Genomic DNA, 21,021 nt, shown 5'->3' on the forward strand with positions numbered 1-21,021 from the left:
GTTTGTAATAAACGATTTCGCTTGTTATAAAGTAGCGATGAATATTAACATATTTTTTATTTATAATTTCAATTTGTATTTTTATGTTTATATATATATATATATATATATATATATATATATATATATATATATATACAACATAAAAATACAATTTGTTTTTTGAATACTTATGTATTATGAATTAAATTATTACAACTTTTGAAATGATTTCACCTTTAAAAAATACCTTTTATTACACGATGTTTTAAAATATATGAACTTATCTTCAAATTTACCATCTCACATATATTTTTTACAAGATTTATTCGCAGTCTTTCCTTAAGGAAGTATGTACCGTGTAAACAAACAGATGTGTGCATAAAGAAATATAGTTACAAAGTTGCAATGATATCAAAGCGTAGATAAAACGCATGAGTAATATCTGCACTTTGTATTTCTGACACTTAGGGAAATTTTTCAATTAGGTCACCCACGTGTTGGATTCTTTGTTACAACACATTTATTCTCTCTTTGTTATTAAACATAATATGATGTGCTATATCAAGTATCTATTTTTATAAAAGGTAGTTTTATTTCTCTTAAATGGCAACACTACTCAACTCCGTCACTCTTTTGTGACAACTTCCGATAACAGCATTGAGAGTGATGGGGTTGAAACAGCGTTTTGATTATTGGAGTCAGGAGCATGGTTACTCGTTCGATAACTATCGAAGTGATAAGTTGTTTAGTGGAAACTATGCTAGGTGACCTATAATAGTGTTAAAAGTTTAATAAAAGTATTTACTGTGCTGTGAATTGTAGATTTTATAAGTATTAATTGATATTAACTTAGCATTAAAAACACTACCTCATCCTATATGCTAGTTATACAGAATGATTGGAAAAACTCAAAAGAGGTGAGTGTATAACAGATTTGCTGTCAACTAATGTATACCCTATCCAAAAATCAATGAGTTAAGAATTATAGTAATAATAATATAAAGAAACACGTTTTTTAAAAATCGAATACCTAAATATTACTAAAATTACTTATTGTTAAACGGTTTTACTTAGTTCGACCCGTACGGAATTTATTTGTTTGGGTCAAAATTAAAAATTTAAGCACCTTCCCGTTGTCAGATTGATCTGAAATTTGGTACACACATTTAATTTAGATGACAATACAATATAATAAAATCAATAACATTATAAATCTAAGATGGCCGCCGATACAAAATGGCGGATTACATATTTTTTTAACCCCCTCAGTATGGGTATCAAATGAAAGGGCTACACTAGTAAAACACGATGATTATGTCAAAATTTAAAATACAAGATGGACGCCGTTCCAGTATGGCGGACTAGGTACATATTTTTCCACAACCACCAAAATTTGGGTATAAAAAACCGTTTAACCTAAAAGTTTTTTAAATGTATTTTATTTACTATGTAACGCTGCAGACTTTGTTACTTACTCATTGGTCTGACTCATTATATATCAGAGTGATCACTTTATACAGATTGAATGGAAATATGTGGAAAAGTTTTGAAGCTTTATATTGACAAATGAGGTACACATTCACCCGTCGCTTTTGTAATTATAACCAATCACCTGTATACGAGTACTTCGAGTAATGCTCAAAGTGTTCTAACGTTGACAAACTTCGCTAAAAAAAGGTCTAGTAATGTAAGCCAGCTACCAACAGAGTCAAAGTTCGGACCTGTCGGGCGCACTTGGACCAGAATTCTAAACGGGTATTATCGACTAGCGATAGTCTAAGTCGAAGTCCTCTCATGGGGACCTTTGAACCTGGTCACTCCATGGAGTGTCCACTGAAGGGATCTAAGAGTTCAGCGGCCTCCTAATCTGGCGAAAATTGTAGTATCCACGTACAGCGGTCCGAGCCGGGGCTTCCTTGGATTCCCTCTATCATTGCTACCTTAAAAGAGGTGTAAGGCCAAGCGTGTTTAGCGACACTCCCCCTGGCATCCGTGAAATTTGCAAATCTAATTTGGGCAGTAATGCAAGTTAGACAAAGAATAAAATGAGCCATTCGTGCGCTGTGCGTATGTGGATCCTAACTGGAACTTTACTGTTGTTTTTTCCGTAGGTGTATAAATTGCTATGTAACTTTTTAAGTACAAGCATTCCGTAATAGTGTTCCGTATGGAACAGTTATGCGGTCTACATATAAAAAAAAAAGGTTTAATTGATGGTGGAAATTCTTTCTACTCCTAAAGTATAGTTTAGATATGCTTCAGAGAACATTGTCGTGGAAAGCTTCGAGTTAAAATATACAGAAAATTCTTTAGTGGTAAACTCTCCTTAGGCTAAGCTAGAAATTGAAAAAGTCGCAATTTTATTGTAAGTAACCAGAATCTAATAGTAAAAAAAATTGATTTATGATTTAAGAAAAGCTTGCATTAAATAGTCTAAATTCGTTGTGTAAAGTAAACGCAAACGAAATTATGTAACACCATTACGAAGGTTCGCGCGATTAATTAGGAAGGCGCCATTAATCAAGCCCAAAAGGCTTTGTAGGATATTTGATTGGAAGATAAAATGCGCGGAAAGAAATTAAAAATTTATTGAGCACAAATAAATATATTTATTTTTTGTTTACTTATCGTAAAACGAAGAGATAACATACATCCTAATAATTAAGGAAACAGAAAAACCTGGCCATTTATAAGATTTTTATGCTACTCTTTTTATTAATTATAAGAATAATTATTCTTTTAATACATAAGTATAATATTTATGACTGAAGCTTCTTCGTAAGGAAAAAGAGGCATAATTGTCGTAAAGTGGTTTACGTCGGATTTTCTTTACTTGATTCTGGCCACTACGTACTACTATTTTACTGGATTGGGAGGCCACCGGGCTCTTAGATCATTTCGGCAGACGTTCCATGATATGACCAAGGTCAAGGGACCCGGAAGACGACGAGGCTTCGTCTGTCACTCGTCGATAATATCCGCTTAGCATTAACATAAGGGAATTGGAGAGAACCGAACCATAACTTAGTCATATTTAATGGAATTAGGCGTTACCTTGCGCAAGTCCATCCTAAGTAAGAAAAGGACCAATATTTAGCCACTTCTGCACATGCAGTGGTAGTCGTGCAACAAAGTGCACCGCCCGCCAGCCCGCTGATAAATGCGTATGCGGCAAACAATGCGAATCACACAACTGCCCCCGCCAAATCGCTCAACACGTGTTTCCACGGGGCATCTTCAAGAGTTATGTAACCGATTAGTGCTAAAAACAGAGTCTCTGACTGTTGACTTTGATGCACGACTACCACTGCATGTGCGGAAGTGGCTAAATATTGGTCCTTTTCTTACTCATGACTTAGTCGGTTGTTATTGGCTGGCTAACACTACTACCACGTCTGAAAGCGTTAGAGCTAGGATAAGAAGTGGCGGAAGAAACTCCAGCAAAGCTTGTGTCGAGTACAGTCGGAGGTAGCGTCCATATAGGATCCGGCCTCGTTTCTGACGAAACTGGTTGGTTATCGGATAACTGTCAACGATCTCGCTCGCACGCACTATGTATTTTGTCTGTAATTAGAGAAAGCTGGTGGGGCTTCAACAGTACTGAATCCAGTTTCTTTACGTGGTATTGTAAACAAAGTAAACGTAAGTAAATGGATTTTTAAAGAGCAAGAAAGCTGATAAAACACCCAATTTATTTTTAGGAGCAACAATACGATATTGCTAGCGGCGCATCGAAAAAGGGAATACCACATTGGTGACCCCGATTTTATGTCACGAGAACTTTAAGAAGCGTCAATCCAACCGTACGCTACGATTGAGGGGGAGTGATGTAGGGGCAATATTATGTCATCGTCAGCGGCGCATCAAAAAGGGAAATACCACACATTATTAAAAACCACAATTTCGTACTACTGTTTGGCAGGAGAAGTAGCTAAACCGATGGGTTAGCTGAAACTAGAGTAGAAGTAGACAAGAGTTTAGAGGAATCTCAGAGGAAAATGATCGTTTTGTGATGGTGGTAGATCGGTAGTGGTGGTTAAATATAAAAGTAAATAATAATAAATGGTTGGTTGATGTGCAGTAAATTCTAAATAAGCATAAATGTGCGACGATTCGGATGTGCAATTTGAATCAATTTGCTTCGTCGTGTCGCGCGTCTTGAGTATGTCATCAAAAATTCTTTGTTGATGAAATAATTTTTACGAATCTATTGCTTTAAGAAGTTGAAACACTCTCTTTAAATTTCCATTTTTCTGCCATCACGGGAACCCAACCTTCCACGCTTTGGAAAACAATGAAGTCCTGCACGGATACGATAAGGCTCTCTCATTTGTAACTGTGTAACTTAGTATACTTGCGGTGTGGGTAGGCCTTTCACTAAGTGGACTGACGACACTTAACCATGTCGTCGCGGTCGCGGGGAGTCGATACAGGCAGCGCAGGACCAAACTTTGGGACAGGCCTGTGCCTTGAGGTGGGCGTCTATCGACTGAAAACAAGAAAAATATACTTACCTTGAAACACTAGTTCTACAAATATTACCTAAATTTATTACGTTTAAAATCTATCTTAGACGTCTAAACAATTGTTACAAAACCTTTCAGCAGTTAAAGGAAATCTTACAATCAATAAATATTACTAAACGTCAAAATAAATATGCATCTACCGTACTTAAACTTGCTTATGTGAGTCCGGACCGACGACACAATTCAAGCAAAGAAAGAATAATCGTCTTGTTAACAGATTGCGGACTTGGAGTAGCGATTAAAATGTAACGGGGCTATAAAGTTAGATAGAAAATCCTTCTATAGGGGGACCGAAAAGTAATGTCGGATTCTTAAGTTAAATTCATACGACTACATTTGTTACAAGTTTTTATTTCTAATCAATAATACATTGACTTTCATTATCAACAACCTTTTTCCATCTATTATACAAATTTTTAATACCGGAGCTTTAAAAATCAAACGGTTTTTCTGTAAAATATGTCCTATATTTATCGACTCTATGATATTCTTTTCAATTCACTCCCACTTATCTCAAATCAAGATTTCAATTTGTTCAGGATACACATGAGAAGTCTTTTAGATCATCAGAGAATCTGGAATTAAAAATACTGGCGCATTCTTCCTCGTTTATGTTCAAATCTTTCACCACACAGGCACAAGTGGTTAGCACTCACTACCTTTTTTCAAGAAAATGGTTAAGAGCTATTTACTAGACCTATGATTATCTATCTGTTAATTCATTTCTTTTTCTTTCTCTGATTCTTTACTCTTTCTGAGGCAAGAGCGATCGAAATCAGTTATACCTTATTTGTTATAAATATATATGTATATATGGATGTATGTTTAGTTTAGTGACGCATGTTTAGAAATGAACGTCTATGTATGTTCATGTACGTTTGTTTTTAAATACGTATGTAGATGTTAACTACCTATTATTAGTACCTTGACTATTTCCATACCACCATTTGTACTTTTTTGCATATTATCGTGAAACTATTTGAATGTATCCTTACGTGTACAATAAAGAATAATTAGTTAAGTTAAATTAAATTATATTACTTTCCGGTTTCCCTAATACATTCCAAAAAATAGGATGAGCTTTCTTAATGATAATCCGAAAATCAATAATGTCCAGCTAGAAGTTCACAAGAACGTAGCCGCTTGTAATAGAACAGTTCAGTGACCGCAACAAAAGAGCTCCAATTTAAATTAGTAGGATAACAAGGATTGCGAAGTTTTAGGACCGCGTCGAAGCGATGTAAACCGGGATAAACTGGCTTTAGTTTGTTGACGTAATTTACTGCGCGGATTTGTAACAAAAGTCACATCTACTTACAGGATAAAGATTGCGATCAATAGGATATTTGAAATCAGATATTTGGTTCTTTAATTATATTACAGTATTAGACAAATAATGTATTTTAACCTGGTCATAAATATAGTTACATTTAAAATAAAACTTACCATTATATTTCTGTACAGAATTAGTCATTCCTATATGAATACTAGCTGATCCCGCAAATGTTGTTTTGCATAAAAATAATGTTTTTAATTTACAAATAAAAAATAAGTGTTGATCGTAGAGGGGTGAAAATTTAGAGTTGTACGTATTTTTGTATTCTGTATCATAAAAAAATAAAAACGAAAAAATTCGTCAAAAAATTAAAAAAGAATTTAAGTGTGAACAACCCTTATCACTTTGTTGTATGGAAAATAGATAGTAGCCGATTCTCAGACCTACTGAATACGCATATAAAATTTGGTAAAAATCGGTCAAGCCGTTTCGGAGGAGTACGGTAACTAACAGTGTGAGATGGAAATTTTATATATTAGATTTATAGTATTATATCATTATCTTGATAATCGTTGGTTTTCAAATTAGGTTTTAGATTTAGAATATTGCCCACTACTATAAAAGGTAACGGCGTATTAGAGGGAAAAGTAATGTTGTTACTGCACATGTCGATATTTGATTGTCATTTCGTCGCTCATTATATACTTGGTAGCCGTTATATACTAGATGGCAAAAGATTATTGATAACCAAGGTGAATATATTATTGATTAAAAATAAATACTTGGTAAAAAGATAGTCGTGTGAATTTAAATTAAGAAAGCTAATTTACTTTCTGCTCCCCTTAATAAATACGCAGTTGGATTGTTTGCCCAATTCACGTGATACGACAATCTCAATGCTGAACCTAAATTATACACGCATAGATTAAATATCCTCTGGTATCAGGTCTACAACATATACTAGGACTCTGCCAATCGTTGGTCAAAATTGTTGTGATATTAATGAAATATTTTATCGTCACATAAAGAGAAGTGAATCGCTGTAAAAGCACTACACAAAGTAAGGTTGGAGCCTAACCGAAGACTCCTCTTTAGCTAGTGAAGCTAGGCTACCAGGGGAGTCTCGGCTCTGGCTACTAAATACTATTTCACGGACCTCTTATTTCGCTTCAGCGGACGTCTCTTGAAGTGACTAAGTTTAAGGGTCCCTACGAAGGGACCTCGGCTCAGTCTGTAACTCGTCAATGATACTCGTCTCGCATTCCGACACAAGGCCGCCCGTAAAAAACTACAATAACTTTGGTAGTACATTTTCATCTATCAAGATGATTTTATTTATATCTTATACTGTATGTCCATTGCTATCTTGTTAATGTAGCAGTTTCATGTTCAAATGTACCAGAAAATTCGTGTAATGTTTTTCCAATACTCTACTGTTTTAGCAAGCGGAACACGCGTTTGGTTCATATTAGGTTCCATTTAGTTTCTATTCTGATTACAATATTTTGTATGTAGTATACGATGTCGTTTAAATACACGTTCACAATTTAAATTATAAAATTCTTTCACACCCCCTCCCCCACATGCCTGGACGTAAAATAAATTACAAATAAATTTCAGTTATATTTTAGTAAAATAAATTCGATTTAATGTTATTTACATAGCTGGCACTTCTACTTAAGGAGAAGGACGCTGACGGCTATAACACAGTTTGTAGCTAGTGTATCCACCAACGTTATACAAGACATCAATAAACGAAAGTTGTAATTTTAAATAGGTTGTGGAATTCTTCCTAGGGCCGGTTGATCTTAGAGGTAATGACAACACGAAGTTCAAAGTAGAAATGTGTACGCTCATGATGGTATACGCTGAAGGTTGTTTAGTATATTTTACGAAACCTTCCGCTCCGTGAGCTCTTGATCGATGAAGCTGAAAAAGCCTTAGGGCTTAAAGCACTAAAATCTTTCAAAACAATAAAATACATTTTTTTAGCTATTACAAACCATGATTAATAAATAAGTTTTACAACTATACTAGTTTTATAATCTTTTGATATTATAATTCATTTTGGTTTCTAATGCGACACAAAGAAGGTCTTACTTCCTTTTCTTTCTGCTTATTGACACGAGTCATATTTTTAATTTTATTACTTATCGATATTATCTTTATAAAATAAAGTTATTTTATCATCATAACATTCTAAGTAATTCTATCGACAGAGACATTTAGTTCTTCATTTTTCGTTCAGGTATGAGGAAAATTTATCAAGAATTTTCACTCTGTATCATCTCTCGGCACGATATTGATAAAGGTATTTTGTAAAGAAAACCTTTTTGCGGTTTAGATACATAATTTATTTATTGGAAAGCGAACCGCTAACATACATTTTAATCAGAAAACAAAAACTTTTAGCGAGTTATATGATTTTTACACTAATGTTACATAGACAAAGTTGAAAACAAGTCTTCTTGTAGGTACTACATTTTATTAAAAGTTTATTGTTGCGCCTCCGTTCTCGTTCCACGGAGGAGCTTTTCACGTTGACATTTAATAGACTGTAGCGTGATACGCGAGGTTAACTCCGAAAAGAAACGCGCAGGACGATGAAATGAACAAACACGATTATTGAATAGAAATATAAACATAAGAACATAACACACAACACAACTAAGTATTTACACTACACACAAACTACACCTAGTTCTTACAAGCTAACTATGCTATGTTACGGAGTACTGTGTCCGAGAGAGAGAGAGTGCCGATGGCTACGGTACCTACTTTCATTTACTCGGGCCTGCGTGCTGGAGGGAAAGATCTCAGGGCACGGAGAGCGGGTTTCGTATATGGCTGCTTGTTGCAATGCCAGCCATCCGCAAAAGTTTATTATATTCATTCAATTGTTGTTATCGGCCTTTGACCACTAACTCGCTTGTTAAATGACGTGATTGAAGATGAAGTACGTAAACTAAGTATATGTTAAATCTAACCTTCAAATGGCTTGAGTTATAATTTTCAGATCGTTGAATACTCGGGCTGTGCAGATCAGAAAAATAGAATCGAAACGCTTAAGGGAGAGTCCTATGTCAATCAATGAACGCCTTTCGGCTACAATATTTTAAACTCGCTTCGGAATTAAAATGTATTCTCTCACTTTGGCCTCATTAGCATGTGCCTTTACAAGTCGTAGAAAGGGCTATGCTCGGAATTTTACAACGAAATGGAATGAAGAATGATGTCCGTACACAAATGAAGACAAATACAGGTCGCGTCCAACTCGTTCTACTAGAAATCTGTTGTATAGACTCATATCTAGCAGTCAACGTCCTGTGACTGAAACGGTAATAATGATTAAATTACCTCGAATAATGTACACGTCGACAACCCACTATTTATCCCCCCATTTGTCTCGAATGGTAATACCATCCTTCTTAGTTTTTATATGTTACTATGACTCTGTTTTTCTTTCTGTTACATATGCAATAGAGTATTAAAATTGTCAATATAAGCTATTGGTGAGCGTGTGGACTGTATGAACGGATAAAACAAATGTCGATAGTAATTTAATTATAATTTTACAAAACTATGTTAAAGTAATAGCCAACAATAGACTAACAGAACAAAACTAACACACAATACTGCTTGACGACACAAGCTGTCAATATAAAAATAAATAAAATATAAAGAGTTTTTGTATGTCCCAGTCAGTCGCCAACATAAGCAGTTATCTAGTGATATTAAATCTTATGATCATAGCGGTTTATTATCAGCTAAAATTACTTGTGTACGTGAAATATGCACAAAAAATCATTCTTTTGTCAAAGGTACGGTAGTACGAAGTGGTGAACGTTCCATGACTAAGTTCAAGGGATCCAGACAGTGGCGTAGCTATGGTATTTGGGGCCTGGGGCAGATTGGGGCTTGGTGCCCCCCCCCCCCCCCCCCCTAAAAGTCAAAATAATTTCAAAATTCAGAACAGAATGTAGTTTTAATTATATTTTTTAGTTCAATAGATTTAATAAGATAATATTAAATCTTAATAAATATTTATTGGGAAAATTTAAAAACGAACATTCCTCGCTTTTTGGCCTGCAAAGTCATTAATCACATTTTCAAAATCAATAGTGTCGACTAGTTCATGTTCTATTGACATTATTGCAAGATTATTTAATCTATTTATCATTAAATAATCTTATTTCATTATTGCAAGATTATTTAATGATAAATAGATTAAATAATCTTGCAATAATGTAATAATTTATTATTTTGTCATTTAGGGCCCTTTTAAAAAACACTGTGTTTTGCGAATGAAAGGCTTAAACACTGTGTATATTATATTTTTGTAACCGTTTACTTTTTTTTAATGTTCATATTATTTAACAACTTTTTTGGCACAAAAATAGTAAAATTCGATATTCTTTTTGTTATTTACTTTAAATTACGGTTTTCATTTTTCTTTTAACATTTCATTATTCATCATTCAAAAAAAAAAATAAAAAAAATTATTTTCAACTTTGGTGCCCTCCCTGCTTGTGGTGCCTGGTGCGGCCGCCCCGCTCGCCACCCCCTTGCTACGCCACTAGATCCAGAGGACCTCGGCTTAAATAAAAACTTCTACTATTCTAATATTTTATAATAGTTGTCACTAGACAGCAAGATTGTAAAGAATACATTTAGTTGAAATACAAAACCGAACCTTGACTCACTGAACGTGTACACAAAGCGATGCGACGCGATCCGTAGCCTTTAAAAGAAGTATTATTTTTGTTCCATTGTCAATTGAAGTACACGGCTGTAAAGTTTTTTTTATGCGTTACATTAAAAATAAATGTTTTTTTTTTCCAGCCAGTTATCAATGTTGATCACGCATTACCGATTACAGATAATCTATATAAAAAAGAATGCCTTTGACGTACGAAATACGACTGACAAAATGTCACATAAGTGGCGTGGGACAGAGATAGTGCTCTACGAAGCCGAAGTTAGCCGATTGTTTCTTTCTAAAGGTCGATGTGCAATATTTATCGCCGGGTACTGTATATTCGTCCAAAAATTTATATTTTCATTGTAATTTCTTGAGGGCTTACATAATATTTTTTGTTTGATTACATTCTATCACGAACTATTTTGGTTTTGTTTGACATCAAATATTTAATATCTAAGGTTTGAATTTACTTGATGGTTTTTATGAGAGAAGCTGATGCTTTTATAATATTTCTCGTAAAATTACCCGAATTAGTCGAATCATTTTTGAATTTCGCGGTTAAAAAACTATTTGGCGATTTTATTTACAGTCTGTGGTACTACTTAGCGATGGTACTATTTTACTTTAGACTACGCTGTTAGACGAGTATAAGGACATGCTATTAAACTATGTTTTATAGGAAGGTTGTTATAATAACCAAAGTTATGTCAGTTTAGTCGGCAAAACTGGCATCACTCTATACTTGCCACACTTCAACCCTACTCATGTTATCGCTTACTTACTTTACACGATATATCGAGCGGTAGCCAGTGCGCCGTCAATCAAGTTAAAGTCGCGAGAATTCGCTGGATGCGAGCAACGCCAGACTGGTGATCATGGCGATCTTTGGCGGCTTACGGCCGGTATGATGATGATAAACATCGACAGAGCTGTGATGACCCAGCGGTAAAGGACAGAGACTCGCGATCTCAGGCCGATGGTTCGATTCTCGGGTTACAGTCTGTAATAAATCATTGTCATGATTGTGCTTTAAATATATAGGAATACCACTGCTCACAAACAAGTTTCCAGATGATGGTCATCAGCATTCTTTTCAGCGTTAATATTATTAACAAGTTTTCGTTGATTATTACCCATCTATAGAACATTCCAGATTATAACTCGTCGTTTAAAAATAAATTTCTGAAGCACAAAGTAATGCGCTACACGTGTCGCATTGTTATTCTGTTCAGTGAACAATGCTAGAGTAGAAACTTTAAAAAGGTTGTCATTATTTATACGGAAATGTAAATACCGTAAATATAATTGTATTATATATATGCAGCAGATGCATATCCGTGTAATGCACGATTAAGATGATGAATAATATGACATGAGTACATTAAAACGTGGAAATTGGCAATTATTAAAGGTTGTAAGAGGATTAACACAAAAAATCCTCTACCCAGGTAATTTTCAGTTAGATACGAAAATGTAATGGATGTTATAGATTGCTTCTTTTTAATTATGTAATATACTAGATTGTTATTGTAAGCAGACAATGTAATATCAATAATAAACGACATCATTCCTTCATCCTAACTCTATACATATATGAAAATTAAGTAGTAGATATTGATGTAATGTAGTTTGTGTTTGCACTACTTATTTAGAAACCTACTGAATATTGTTTCAAAAATCAATTACGGTCGAAAAATCAACATTAACACGCGTAACATCAGAAAGGAAAACAGAGTTATTATAATATAAAAATGTACAATAGGCGGTTTTAAATTTCAAGGCAATTTAGTACGTAAAACACAATATTAAAATAAAAGAAAGACTTCAAAATGATTAGATAATAAATTTTTGGATACTTATTATTAAGAATAGTTCTCTAAGAAAATTATAGATGGCGTCACTAGTCGTTTAAATCGCGCTCTCGTGAAACCCTCACTAAAACAGGTTCTTGAGATTTTTAAAATACAAATAATTTTTGAAGAAGACAAAGACAAATCGCTAGTATTTGACGAAATACATAATGAAGTAAAAACATATTTATGCATATAAATATTTATTTAAATAGAATTAATGTAACCATCATTATTATAATTTCAACCTTAATTGCTGAACATAGACCTCTCCCATAAATTACCAGTTAGACCGATTAACCAGCGGACATCTGTCCTGCCCGCTATGTGGTCTGCCACTATTGCCACCACCAGCTATTGCCACTTCAACTCTCCAATCCCTTGGCTATGTCCATTACTTTCGTGCGTGTACGGATCTCCTCATACCTAATTCAATAGTTCAGTCATTTATTATTTTGTAGTGTAGTCGCAGAATTTGTCAATTTTTAAACCCAGGCACAGTTTTATTTTACGTTCTGAAACCACAAGACCGAAAGCGGTTAAGTTCTATAAAAGCTAAAGTGAAAAATGAAACAAATTCATATCCATTCATATTTATTTCACAAAACATTATTGAATTACACAAACGAATGTCAAATTACATAAATGCGATTACATAAAAAATTCAAAATTAAATGTGCGTTACGGTAATCTACAGATAAGACGAAATCAAAACGTCTTTGTCGTGTAATATATATACGTATACACACACCAATCACAAAAATACAAAAATGTCGAATCATGTAACACGTTGAAACTTACGTACGGGAAATGAGTTGTACATCATCAAAATCTACATTATACAGGCAGTGGTCGTAACATTTTACACTATTAGTTGTACAAAATCTACCATTTATAAAGCCCGTTACACATAGACCACGTAGGCGTATCGCAAGCTAATTGAATTATGTTGCAAGTTTACAATGTTCAGAATAAATTTTATATTCGAACTACATTTATATTATAAATTTTTCAGTAAATAATATTTTATAATTGGTCAAATATTAATTAGTATTTTTTATGTTTTCGTGTTCATAGAGAAAATCTGCGTACCTTATACAAGTATCACATAGAAATTCCACTCAAATATCTGAATATTTTAACGGTAAAGTTAGTTTGTCTAATTGTTATAAATTTATCATTGAATTTGAAACAAAAAAAAGTATTGTATTGTTTTGTTTCGCCCCCTTTAATCCGCATCGGCGTCTATGTGAAACGGACCTTAGCTAAATGCTAAAGTATTTCTAAATTTACCATCAGCTTATCAAACGGTAGAAAAGATTTACGATTTTAAAAAAATATAATCTACCAACTAATGGTAAACAAGATGGTCTATAAAGATATAAATATATTAATTTGTTCCTATATTTCAGACGGTGGTAAACACTTTAAATGGCATCCAGTACTTTGTTTCACCTCGTATTATTCAAAACCCATCGTCATTACATTCAATTCATTGAAAATCAGAATATATTCTTAAATCATGGCAATCGTTCAATAAAAAGAATTATTTCATCGCTATAAAACGTTTGTAAGTAGTTTTAAAATTCATATCAAATTCTTTTCTAATATTAATTTCATAATTTTAAAAGAATTCTTACATATAAATACAATCATAGCGCGAAAAAAATAATTCTCATTTATAAAAATTGCCCTGAAGGAAATACAAAATAAAATATTAAATTATGGCACCGAAATATCAGAAGAGATAGTGAGATGGGTTATGTGAACAAATGAGGCTGTATTAACACGCAGAAACCTCCTTCTTCTTGCTCGTGGTCGCCATCAAAGATTCATCTGCGGAAGGAATTTATTTTTAGCTCCCATGTATAATTCACCTCACTAGATAGATATTTTATTTTTTTTAACATCACAATAATACACATAGAAAACAATAATAAATTGTAAAACTTCAAGCCAAAAAAAAACTAAACCAAAGATATAACATATGTGTTCTTTATTTCTTTAGTTCTCTAACATAACATATGTGTTCGTCAATATTAATAATTACTTAAAATATGTTCGTAGGTATAATTGACGCATTATCGCAGTGGTATGAAATAGGTTAGACCATGGATGCACAGACCGCGGCCCGCCGGTCGAATACTGGTGGCCCGCCGACAGCAAAAATAATACTCTCGTACATTCGAAAAATATTGAATTCTATTCCAGAATAAGATCAAAAAAATTTAATTATCTATACTTCCAGCGGCCGGCCCGCCATCAGTTCATGATTTGCCCGAGTGGGCCCTAGTCTTAATAAGTCTGTGCAACCATGGGTTAGAGAGTATATAGTCTACATGCATTTATTTAGAATAAGTTCTTAGCTTTGACGGTACCGCTTCCCTTTTATTTTAGTCCACATCTACACTGTTACCTTATTTCAAGATTCTACAGTCTTGAGAAAGCGGAGCGTGGAAGGCACTTAGCTTAAACGTAACTTAGCTTGAGATATCATATGCAATGTTACCGGAATTGGTATGCCGTCAAGTTCTTAGTTCCTTTTAAGCGGACTCTTCTTTGTGACCTGACGTAAGGACCAGTGAGAGAGGAACTCAGGTTAAATTGTCACTTAATACGCATTTAACATTTACATTCAAAGGCGCTCGCGAGAGTTGAACCTCGACTGGGGCTGCAACTTAATGACCACTAGAACTTTTCAAGAGGATAGTAGCGAGTATACATACCTGCTACCAGCCCCTTGAAAAAGCTCCATTAAAATTGGGGCGTTATAGAATATCTCTAGATCAGAGGTGAGTACCCCTTTTTAACAAAGGGTCCAGATTCGTAAAATTTTTGAGCGGTCCAAGATAATTATTGTAACTTGTATTTAATATGTATTCACATTAATTAATTAACATTTATGAAATTACAAAAATACGCAATTTGATAAAACTACATTACATATAACAAAATAAAAATAAGATAATATTTTAAAACAAGCCACATTCTGCCGCGTGTTGCTCAACTCTATTATAAGTAAATATATATGCGTTATAAATTACCTCTACATAAAAATGTTTATCTTAATAATTAAATAAACATTTAAATATGTATTAAGAATAAACTAATTTATATGGTTCAGGGCGGTAATTGTTTTTTTTAATTATTAAACGCGACCTATTACGTATAACTTTCAGCGCGGCGTTTTGTCAAATAATTAAAGAAGCTACGCCGAAAGTCAATCGGCTATCTACACGCATCGTTATTCCGGTGTATATGATGATAATAAATATATATATAAATAAATAGCAATTCTGGTAGGAAAAAAAATGTAATTTTATTATTAACGTGACAACGTTAAATATTACCTGCAGAAGCGTTTGGGTGTAGACGTTTCAGCACCTGAGTAATGTCGAGTCCGGTGAGCGTCTTCAGAGCTGGTGGTATACCACCAGCCAACCGCGCAACTTCGCCCGTCGCACCACCATCTCCCACCAGAACTATCTCGTCAGTCTTAGCTAACGGTGCGGATACTTCAGCCGCTATCTACAAATGAAAACACAAAGGGTTGTTTTTGTACAAAAAGAACATTAATTATTGAATGACCTAGATTCGACCCCGGCACTGTTGACTGACACTGCAACGAAAGTACGAAAAAATCATAGACCGAAAATTTACATGAAAATTTATTGCACGCGTGATTGCTTAAAAGTGTAAAAGTCTTAGAGCGATGAAGGTATTGTTCGTTTGCTGTCAATAAATGTATGGTAGACATTTTATTAATCTAATTTCATTTTAAAAATAGCAACAAAAAATAATATAGCGGTATCATTTGATCAGGGCAGCTTACAAATAGTTAAATTTCGTGAATCGGAAATTATGTTGGATGATACGACGTGTGCAGTCGATTCTATTTATTATTCATCAGTCTCTATTATCCGAGTTTTAATTATATTTCGATAAATGACTTAACCAGTCTTATTGGAACGCTATTGGAGATGATTATGTTTAGCAGTAGACGTCTGGGGGCTGAAGACATGATGATTGGAACTGGCCACGCACATGCAGTATTTCCACGTGGTGCTATTGCCACGTGGATCCAACATCTTAGAATGGATATTAAGGAGTTTACCTTAGGCAGAGCTTCAAGAACTAGGGCCATCATCGCGGCGTCTCCGTATTGCTTGTAGACCTTGGCTTTAGCCAACATCCGCTCTGCATCAGCTTTCCCCACATCGCCGATAGCCGTGGCTTCAGCCAAACCTAGAACTTTGATGCGTTCGGCGTCCGCCTTTGCGGCTTCCACAGTTTGTGTGCTGCAAGGAGAAAATGTTTTTTTATCGCTGGTAGATGGCCTTTCTAAATGGGGAACGGAAATTAACTTACGTGATGGGTACGTCAAGGAAATTTATAATAAATAAAAATGATATAAGCCAGTGAAAATATGGGTTAACCTTGCTCAATGTAAAATATATACATTAATTTATTTATTCATAGAGTGACATTTTTCCGAAATTTTGAATCATTTATCACAGATGGAGAAACGTTATTATGTAGAAACGTTAAAAGAATGCTAGAAGAACCCAATTTGTAAGAAACTAAAATCAATCTGACATATTCAACATTGAATTTAGCCTTTTGATTTAACTAGTTCAAAATATTCCTCACGTACAAGCGAACAATTATTATCATTTCAGCCGTAAGACGTCCTGCTCTTCAGCAGTGAACGTCTTACGGCTTTCTCTTAGGCCTTCTCCTCAAATACCCAATTGGGTCAGAAAGAAGAATCCAGCGTCTTCTGACAACCTTAACAAAAGGTTGTCTGTTCAACTTGTAGATTCTTACGCGCCGCTTGCTGGCCCGTGGTTTCCATTCCAGAGCTTTAAGGCTCCAGCGGTCACCTGGGCGCTATATGACTGTCCCACAAACACGAAGACCTTTGTCTAAAGGCAGTGAATAGTGGAAGTGAAGATGTTTGATAGATTCCCGAAGGTGGAAGGATTGATCTCTTTCTTTCGCAATCCGAAGGTAAGTGATGTAATCCCGTTAACGCCGAATCCTGACCGTAGAATGATGAGCTCTACCAATATGTGAATTGCTACTTCAAACATCAGCTGTGCATAGAAATTCAAATTACCGTTTCCCTTCGGCGATGGCCTGCAGTCGGTATGCTTCAGCCTCGGCCGGCAGTCGTACAGTGGACACCAGTTCTTCCTCGCGACGTAGAATTTCTTGTTGCTCAACCTAGAAGACATGGAGAACTGTTAGCAGTCCTTTACCATCGAACTTAGCTGAACATGATCGTTAACTTACTTCGATTTGCTTGCGTCTTTCCACGACCTCGATTTGGATCTCTTCGTTCCTTATCCTCTGTTTAATCTTAGCGGCTTGAAGCTCATACGCGAGAGCGGACTCTGCTTTCTGTAACAAAAAACCTTAATACATCCTCCAGTCAATCTAGTACTTTTATTTATTTAGTTTGTATGGTACCGCGGTTATTACAAGAACCGCCAACAGATGGCTCTGGTAGATGATTACCTTACTCTGTTTTAACACGGGTAGTCGTATAAAAGAGTATGTTCCAGTTGAACTGGGATATACAATACGAATATATATATGTAAATAGTAGGACACATTTATTTATGTTACTAACTTTACCAAACATAGATCATATACTTCTAGTTTTTATATGTATATTAAAAACAGCCAATATATATATACATATATATTGATATACATGAAGTGAGGACTGCAAAGTTTAACAAAACGGTGAAAGGCAAACATCATATGAAAATGTGCGATCGCATTTAACCGTGTAGAAGTCCAAGCCGAATATTTTGTTCAATTCCTATCATATAACCACAAGTTATGTATCCCTACGTATATAACTATATAACTACCAGTATGTTTTGCGGATTTTGAAACTCCGAGTTCCATAAAGCTATAAAAGCCGGAAAGATTGACAGATTGAAATACCTATACAAAAGAATATTCAAATTCCATTTTCAAAATCAAAAATATTATTGACTACAAAATTAGTTCACAACATGTTCGGAAAATAAATGCCTGAGAAGAATTCGCGAAAGAAACAAAACGGGATTACACATCTTTTAAAGAATATTAATTAACACAATATATGAAATGGCCTGGAGGCGAACACATTCCAAAGGGTGTGTGTTTTTATGGCTCCCGCTATTGGGCACGCAGTGACATTATTTTCCTTAATAAGTTTTTCACTTAATTATTTTACTTTCATCCTCAACTTTTGTCCTCCTAAATATCGTCCACGCATCTTTCTTTTATTCATCACATAATCTATCATTCCTTTTCATACTTTATTTTCTATTCTGACTTCACCTCCAGAACAGTAATTTTTACATCTTTATTTTTACATTTACTTTTGTTTATTTTTGCATTCCAGAATTTACTTCACATTTTTGCTATTCCCAAGGTGTGTTTTCTTCTATGAAATAATTCATATTCATTTATTATTTATATTAACCCTTTCCACTCCAAGGCTGTTATGTAGCATCGATAAAATTTAACTGAATTAATAAATGAAATAATGGTATCTTGCGATTCTAGAACATGTTTCATTCATTCGTGAGTCAAACATTTTAGTAACAAAATCTTTCCTATTTTAACATTTTCCGAAAAAAGAAGTATTACACTATGTCGAGTATCACTCGACAGTGGAGCTTGTGGAACAAAATCAGTGTCGAGTGACACTCGACATTGGAGTGGAAAGGGTTAAGGGTCAAGACGACGAGTTTTAGCTCATAGACATCCACTGCAAGTCATAGACTTCTCCCAATAATATCTATGCAGGGATATACCATAATCGCCACGCTTGGTCGGCGGGTTGGCGATCGCAGTGTGATATTATAGCACGCAAAGGTCACTTGTGCCCATCTTATGGAAATTTTTTTGTGAGCAGTTTTAATCCTATATAATTAGCGCATAAAGTATGAATTATATATAAGACTGCATCTGCGGAATCGAAGCCGCGATTTACGATTTTGCAAGTCCTCTATACCGCCGGGCTGTCTTGTTACTTACTTAGTTAGCATGGTTCTTTGTAATTTTTTTTCCAAATCTACTAATATTTGTTTTATACTCGTACCTGGGGTCATATGTAAAAATGTATATTTTGCTCATAAAAAGATTAACTAATTTGATGAAATCGAATATTCAACAAATTTAGTGTTCAATATTTATAATTGCAAATAAAAATTCAAATTGCATATTAAAACATATTAATGGAAAAGCTTATTGTTCAATAAACGAATATTTTGATAAAAACAATCCTTGACAGTGATGTTGCCTGATTATTTTGAACTCATTTAGGTTATACCTCATAAAGTGTATATATCTAGTGTCAAGTGTAAATCTGTGTCACACTTTATTAGAACATGTGTTGTTGTGGAGTCTTCCATCTTCTTTTCCACAACTATAACACCTTACGAAGCAGAGTTGAGTAAAGAAAATAGGTTATAAAATTATACGTTGATTATCAATATGACTTCTATTAAAAGTTCCAATGTAGAATAAAGAAATTTAATCTATAACGAAAATTTGACAACGAACTTTGATTATTAAATATATGAATTCAACATCTTTCAATAAATCATGATTTTTGTAAATAGCTAAGTCGCAGATGTCGAAAATCGCCGGTATCTTATATCGAACTTCGATATTCTTCGGTAAATGTTCAGAATACCGAAACTGATTCTAAACATATTTATTAGCTTCTTAATATCAACTCACCGCGGTGTTTATCTCCTGGTCGAATTGCGCTTTCTGCAGTTTGAACAGTCTGTTATTGTCTTCTATTTTTGTGTCCATCGCGTACTTGACGTCCATTGCGCTCTTCTCACATTCTGCTTCCTGAAATCAAAACTACATTTACACCGCGTAGTCACAAATGAAACTAGTATAGTTAACTACATCTTAGGTGCAATACTTTGATGTTTCAAGGGTCTACGCTAGGTGTTAAGGGTTCCAAATATATGGATGTAAATCAGTTCAGCTAAGATTTGAGTCGGCCATCGGTGATAATAATGATGGGATCTAATCATTAATTACATTTTTAGTCAAAGAATCATCAGCTGGTGATGGGGCAGGGACGGGGAGACGGGGACGTCCCTGGTTCAACCACAGGCAAAATCGGAACCCAAAGGCTGGGCCAAAGTCCAGAAGGCTGGGTCAATTAAATATATCTCGCCTAGGGGTCGGCTGGGATTTCACATAAGCGACCTAAATTACAAACCTCCGCAACCGTCGTATAATTTTTGATCTGATGTTCCTTCATAAAATTTTAAACAATATATTTCACCGTTTTTACTTGTGAATGTCAATGTAAGTTTTACCTAAAATTACTGCCGCCGTCTAATAACAAAATATTTTAATATTCCATGGCACAATACCCTTGTGCAACACCTACAATCAATTTGACACATGGCCTATATACTTCTGAAGACACTTAACATACTTAAAAAATTAGATATTTAATATTAGCAAATACAATTTATATATAATTTATATTTATAATTTACGGCATATTTACCGTAAATGATATATTATTATTTATTAATAAAAACACTGTAAGGTATGTATATAACGCATATTGTTTATAATTACTCATGGTTTTTACCTGTAGCAGGTTATATAAATGTATAGATATATATATATATATGTATAGAC

At 34.4% G+C, this 21,021-nt stretch overlaps 1 protein-coding gene across 3 annotated transcripts in view; it reads right to left on the reverse strand.

Moving 5' to 3' along the window:
* Positions 1-13,489: 13,489 nt before the first annotated feature.
* Flo2 (flotillin-2) overlaps positions 13,490-21,021 on the reverse strand; it is a 394,067-nt gene continuing 386,535 nt past the window's right edge. For all 3 annotated transcript variants that reach the window (XM_068767684.1, XM_068767685.1, XM_068767686.1), the window contains 6 exons: positions 20,086-20,205; positions 17,632-17,739; positions 17,456-17,562; positions 16,451-16,634; positions 15,687-15,864; positions 13,490-14,172 (listed from right to left, as the gene is read on the reverse strand). In XM_068767684.1, the coding sequence (XP_068623785.1) occupies positions 14,120-14,172; positions 15,687-15,864; positions 16,451-16,634; positions 17,456-17,562; positions 17,632-17,739; positions 20,086-20,205 (750 nt within the window). In that variant the 3' untranslated portion in view covers positions 13,490-14,119. The remainder of the gene's footprint in view (positions 14,173-15,686; positions 15,865-16,450; positions 16,635-17,455; positions 17,563-17,631; positions 17,740-20,085; positions 20,206-21,021) is intronic.

The sequence above is a fragment of the Battus philenor genome, unplaced genomic scaffold (assembly GCF_028537555.1).
Source record: "Battus philenor isolate CCGP_79_NKW_IND1 unplaced genomic scaffold, ilBatPhil1.0.hap1 SCAF_23, whole genome shotgun sequence".
In the NCBI taxonomy this organism is placed as follows: Eukaryota; Metazoa; Arthropoda; class Insecta; order Lepidoptera; family Papilionidae; genus Battus; species Battus philenor.